At 32.8% G+C, this 6848-nt stretch overlaps 1 protein-coding gene across 1 annotated transcript; it reads right to left on the reverse strand.

The window, feature by feature from the left end:
- Positions 1-5058: 5058 nt before the first annotated feature.
- On the reverse strand, positions 5059-6606 carry LOC114181375 (isoflavone 7-O-glucosyltransferase 1-like). Its single transcript, XM_028067813.2, has one exon. The coding sequence runs from the start codon at positions 6556-6558 to the stop codon at positions 5149-5151; it is 1410 nt and encodes a 469-aa protein (XP_027923614.2). The 5' UTR covers positions 6559-6606; the 3' UTR covers positions 5059-5148.
- Positions 6607-6848: the final 242 nt, after the last annotated feature.

Raw genomic sequence — 6848 nt, forward strand, 5'->3', positions numbered from 1 at the left:
AGATCAAATAAACTCAATAAAAATTTGTTTAAAGGACTAAATCCAAGTATTTACAAAATTGAGGACTAAATTGGTTCAAGAGTGACTAATTTCAATTTTCACTAAAAGTTGAATCAAAAACATATTTAACCATATTTCAAGAATTAGGTGAAGATTTTGATTTCACTATTATAAAAATTAAATTAAGTCAATTCATTTTCATTGTAATGCAATAAATATATAAAAAATTACAAAAAAATTATTTGTAAGTGGGTCAACCCACTAATTCACTATCGAATCAAGTAACAAAATTTTTGACTTACCAAAAAATGAACTGGATTAAACTGATATTTTTTTAACTGAATTAAATAGTGTAAACCAAATTTGCTCACTTAAACATTTTTACGTGCACTAAAAAATGGGAGGAGTTAATCAGTTAAACCACTGGGAGTTACGACACCACCAACTGCAAACTGAATTCCCTTATACATCTCTCCTGATTGTAACGGAATGTAATCTTGATCTTATAAAGTCCAACTTCATCATCTTGCAAGACAATCATTAAAAAACATTATTAAATAAAAATCGAATTTACAAACTAAAAGTAATTAATTATTATATTAACTAAATTAGATATTATTTTATAAATTAAAAATTATTAATATCTAAAATATTTTTATTAATAAAAGGTTATATTTAGTTTATAAATTAAAATATAAATTAGTTTTTAATATTAGCTATTAAAATTTTAATTATTAATTCTTCAACAATGTATATATTTTTTTCTTGAAACTATCATTCAATATATATCCTTTGTTAAGTCTTTGAGCGGAAAGTTTTTGCTAAAGTTTCATCTTACTTCGCTATTACAACAAACTGAATAAAACAAATTTAGGTTGTATATTGATCCGGTGTTGGTGTAGGCATCTCTTAATATCTCTTAAAGCCACCTTGATGGCTGCCAGTTCCGATATACATAAAATTCAACTTTGACATCTTTTCATCGTAGATAGGTGGGTAATCATGGATAGGAATAGGTCCAATTTATATCGATGCTTGATCTAAATAATTGGATCATATTTAGCATCTGAATCATTTTTTTTTTCTCAAAACTAGTTTGAATTTTATTTTTAAATTTTGATCCAAATATTTGTGTTATTTGTGTTGAGATTTAAATTTAAGTTCAAATATTTAGGTCAAGTTTAAAATTTAAAATTCATTTTTTTATAAAAAAAAAATTAAATTGAATTTTCTACAACTTATATTGTTGGGACTGACTTGATTGAATTAGGTTGAATTTCGTCAAGGGCTAAATTGGTCGAATAGGCTAAATTTTGGTTGTGGCATATTAAACCAAATTTCAGTTGGTATCGATTCAGTCAAATTTTAGATGGGTTGACTCAACAAAATTTTGACCGAGGTTGATGCAGCCAAATTAGGCCTAATTTTGGCATAAATGACTTGGGAAACTTCAATCGAATTTTGCAAGGCTCGGTCGAATACGGTTGAATTTCGTTTTGGACCTACTCTATTGAATTTTGGTCGGGCCGACTCGATTGAATTTCGATCGGACCAAATTGGTCGAATTCAAATGGGCTAACTCAATCGAATTTATGTTAGGATCGACTCGTCAAATTTCAATCGAAGCTAATGCAACTGAATTTGGTTGAGTTCAACTTAACCAAATTTTGGTAAAGGCCGACTTGGCCCAATTCAACCGAATTTTGGTTGAGGCTGACCCGACAAAATTTAGTTGAATTATGGCTGAATACTATCGAGGTTGACTTTGACAGGTCCGACTCAACCGAATTTCAGCTCGACTCGACCTCCTGCTCCAATCAACCTATCTTGACCTTTAACTTGACCCGGTCCAACTCAACCTTAGGCCCTGGTTGGTCCATCTCAACTTTCAACCAGGGTATACTCGTCTCGACCTTTGTCTCAGCTGGTCTGTCTCGACCTTCAGTCTTGATCCGTCCATCTCGATCTTCGGTTTAATTTAACTAAAAATTTATATTTAAAATTTGAATTAGATATTTAGATTTTTCAAATTTAAAAATCTAGATTCAAATAATGATTTGAGTAAATAAATTGGATTTGAGTAAAAGTAGATCACATGAAGCGAAGAAAAGTATATTTTTTGGCTACCCGTAGTTGTAGATTTCTCTGCACGGTCCTTTCAGCGGTGATATTCTCTATGCTATTAAGCCCGAGTATAGTCAATTAACCACAACAAATCACTTAGCCCGAATATTACAAACCTATCATATTTAGGCTTAACTACCATTTTTAGCACAATATGTTACCCACTCAAACTATTCATCTCCACAGTTTCATGTAATCCTGTTAAATAATGTCATTTCCTCCCAATCCTCGACAAGAGATATTTCATATCTCATCCCTTCTTACTTTTTTCTTCTCTTTAGATTTGTTGTTCCCCTCTCACTTTCATTTAGGTCCTTCTAACGTTCACTCGCTTTGAAGATAACCTCAACATAGATTGGAACAAATGCATGTGTCCAAACTTGTAAAATCAATCTTAGATATTTTATTAGTAATCTCCGACCAGGAATTCAGTTCTGCTAATTTTCCAATCATCTATCTTTTCATTTTTGGAGTTTACCGCTTTATCTAACAATCCTAATTAATAGATACAATTACCATTAATCATTTACTTTTATTTTTAATAGCAAACAAATAAATTATGCGTAGATCTATATATATTATACAGTTTCCATATGAAGTAAAAAAATAATTCAAAAGATACAATCTATATGATCTGAGGATTTACAAACATATTATAAAATAGTTAAGTATATTTTATGTTTTTTAATTTTTGTAAAATTTTAGAATTAGTCTCTTTTTAAAATTTTGATCTAATTTAATTTTTTAATATTAGATTTTTAATCTTGTCAAATTTATTTAATTTTCGATATGATCTTGTCTGTCATTGTTATAAAACTAAAATTTATAATTTGTCGTGCCATAAGTTGAATTCGCGGGTAAACCGACTATCCAACATTTTTTTCAACTTTTTCGGAAATGTTTTGTTTTATTTTTATTTTATTTTATTTTTGGATTTTTTCTTTCTTTTGAGCTTATTTATTTGCTTGTTTATGTGGACATTAAAAACATCAAAAGCCCACTTCACCTTCAAGGTCATATATCAGTACAATGGCAAAGAAATAGGAAAAATATCTCTATCAGTAACAATAGTTATCAGAAAACATCCACCACCATTCACTCTTTCCTCTATAAAATCAAACATTTGATAATCGAGATAATTGTCACTACCACTTTCATATTTTTTGTCATATCACAAGCATAGTTAAAGGAAGAGATAGAAAAGATGGGCTTTTTGTATACATCGAAGAAGTCTTATGCAGTAACAAATTTAAGATCCTAAAGAAGATAAATAAATATATAAGATTAAAAAGATAAAATAACTTTTTTTATATATTATTCTAGTACACTCAATAAATTTTACATTGTTTAAGAATAGAAGTAAAATCTAATTTAAATACTTCTTCTCTCTTTCATATACGTCTTTTAAAAATAAAATCGAAATTTCGCGTTTCAAAACATAAAATACCTCAAGAAAAGCAACACGATGATGATTCCTACCAATAACGGCCGAATAAACTTTGATAGGGTCAGAACATATATTTTATAATAATTTTATTAAAACTGAAAACTACGTTTATCCGTTGTGGGATTCCATACCCAGCATGGGGTCACATAAACGCAATGCCAAAAATAAAGGCTTTCACATCACTGTTGTTAAGACTAAGTATACCATAAAACGCATTCTCAAATTCAGAGGGACTACTTCCCATGATGTGGATGCTAGACAGGATATTCGTTCCTTGTGTGACTCCACTAGAAGAGCTTGAGAGTGACAATGGAAAGAGTTATATATTATATTTTTATCTTAATATAAAATACCACGTTAATATGTTTCCATATTGTTTAGTTTTTCTTTTTAGAAAAATCATTCATATTTATTTGCAATTTTTTAAATTCAAGCTGATATTAAATAATTTTATCAAGTATACTTTTTACTTGTCATTTAAGCTTAATTAATTTAAACATTTATCATAAAAGTGAAAAGAAAAACTTATGTCTACTTATTGTATAGCAGATAACATTTGTTTATTTCTTGACCGTTATATAAATCGTAAAAAACACTTAAAATGAATGAAAGTAAATAATATATTCCATCTTATTAGTAAAAATCAATATAGTTTCTATTAATTTAAAATTGAGAACCGAAAGAAAATATATCAAAACAAAATACTAATAAAAGTTTTTCATTTTCCAAAATAAACTTTTTTGTTCGTGTACAATTGTGAAATATTAACTCAATAAATCATTCTGACATCTTAATGTTTCATTCAGTGATTACATACAGATTTAAGCTCTAAACAAGTATATTAAATATTAACGCATACCAAATATTTACTTGTCTCTCTTAATTTATGCAGAGACAGAAATTTATTTATACAATACAATGTTATTACAATTTCCAAAATATATATTAACTATATGAATATAAATTATTCATTAAAAAATTTAATTCGAAAGGGATAAGAGTAAGAGTGGAAAAAAATTGAAATTGGGTAAACTAATTCATAATAATCCAAATCTATATTATGAATTTATCTTAAATATAAATTCATATTTTTGGATTTTAAATCTAATTCGCTTAATCAAGATTGGATTGATTAAGATTTGATCAATTTGAGTTATGAAAATTTGTGTTATCTGTGTAAACAAAGTTCTGAACGGTGCTATGTTAAAGAAAAAAAAAAGAATCTAATTAGATTAGAACCCTGTGTGAGAGATACCAACCATTGGGTTGTCAGCAATGTTAATCTACCGGTTTTCTGTGGTTCTCATCAAACTCCTTCAGATATGATGGTAGAATGATGGTGATAGAACACAATAACATTTTCATAAAACTTTTTCTACGCAATTTCTCATCCGAAAAGAAAAAAAAAACTTATTTACGTAAAATTATGATATAATTTTAAAACAATTAGGAATAGAAGAAGCAATGGAACATAAAACTCAGAAGGATAATCCTAGATTGACATGTTTTATAAGAGAAAAGTGAAAATAATATGTAAAAATGTGTCACACTAATTTTTTTCGTACATAGAAACAGAATCAAATGGTGAAAGAACTTTTACATAACATGGCCAACTTATCCAACGCAACACGTGAAGTTCCACCTTCACCCAATGCTTCTGCAGCACTGAGTTTCATCTTGAAAATCCTCTGACGAATCTCTTTCCCCGTGTCCGATTCCATGAGTTCCCTCACTCGCTCCCCCAACTCACTCCCACTCACCAACCCATCTTTTTCCTCCTTCAACGCCAAAGCCACCTTCATTTCCTCAACCATAAACACCCTATTCAGCTTCTGCTCCGCGTACAATGGCCACGCCACCATCGGCACCCCTTCGCACACGGCTTCCAGCACCGAGTTCCACCCGCAGTGAGTCACAAACCCCCCCACTGAGTCATGACTCAGAATCTCCCTCTGTGGCGCCCAGTCCCGCACCACCAACCCCTTCTCCTTCGTCCTATCCAAAAACCCTTCCGGCAACAACTCGTCCAGACTCGGTTTCTCCTCCTCCGAGTCACCACCCTCCAACTCGGTCCTCACCACCCACAAGAACCTTTGCTCGCTCTTCTCTAACCCAATAGCAATCTCCTTCAACTGCCCCCTCGAGAACCACCCCATGCTTCCGAAACACAACAACACCACGCTCTGACTCGGTTGGGACTCGAGCCAACTCAGACATCCTTTGTCTTCTTCCCCGTATGGTGCAGAAATCAAGGGGCCCACACAAAACAACGGTGGCACGGTCGCATCCTCGTTCAACACTGCAATGGCTTTCTCTTCAATCGCTTCCCACGTATTTATTATAATCCCAGAACTACCCTTCATGGCTTCCCCTACCTGATCGAAAATCTGGTTAGTGTGGCTCAAAGGGTCGGAGGATTCGTTTGGAAAGTCATCCATGGACATTGCAGGCAACCCTGGGAAGCGAAGTAGAAACCGTTGATCTTGGACTTGTTTTGGGAAAACGGAGGAGAAATAAAAAAGCACAATGAGGCTGGAGGCTGCGGAAGTGTAGTAGAAGAAAGTGGGAAAGTTTGTGGTGAGATTTTGAGTGAGAGTTTTGGGGTTGCTGAAGTTTAAGAAGTCCATGACTAGGGCTTTGATGTTGGAGGCTTTGGCGAGGCTTTGGAGTGCAAGGGCAACGTTTTGGGTGCTGTGTCGGGAGAGTTCGAGGGAGATGAGGTGAGGGGGGATGGAAGGGGTGTCGAGGGGGAGTTGGGCCATGGGGACGCTGTGGAAGGTGATGGCGGGGATGGTGGCGGAGACGGCGGCGATGTATCGAGCGTTGGAGTTGCAGGCTTGGGTGAAAGTGGCGTTGGAGGATGGGGTGAGGATGAGGATGGTGATGGAAAATGAAGGGTGATGGGATAGGATGAGCTTGCCTAGCTCCACCATGGACACTAGGTGACCCCTACCTATGTTAGGATACAGAACAATGGTGTCTTTCATGTTGGACAAGTGCGTGAGTTGTGTAGTATGGAGTCTTAGGAAAGATGCTTCTGGCTCTATTTATGGACAAAGAGTCATGTTTTCATTCTTTTGTCTATTTAGCAATGATTCATCCTTTATTTTGTGTAATTATTACATTTTTATTATTTTTCTTTATTATATTACATACTTTATAAATTTATAAATTTTTTTAAACGTATGTTAATGATCGATCAACCTTTTATTATACATAAATTATTCTTTTATTTATTTTCATTCAAACTATTTTTGTTCCTAATTCAAGTTTTAGT

Source organism: Vigna unguiculata, chromosome 4 (genome assembly GCF_037176805.1).
Source record: "Vigna unguiculata cultivar grain cowpea cultivar isolate G323 ecotype 2 chromosome 4, ASM3717680v1, whole genome shotgun sequence".
NCBI classification, from domain to species: domain Eukaryota; kingdom Viridiplantae; phylum Streptophyta; class Magnoliopsida; order Fabales; family Fabaceae; genus Vigna; species Vigna unguiculata.

What these genes read in the sequence shown, in the direction of transcription:
- LOC114181375 (XM_028067813.2), bottom strand. Translation starts at nt 6,558, where the DNA reads ATGAAAGACACCATTGTTCTGTATCCTAACATAGGTAGGGGTCACCTA.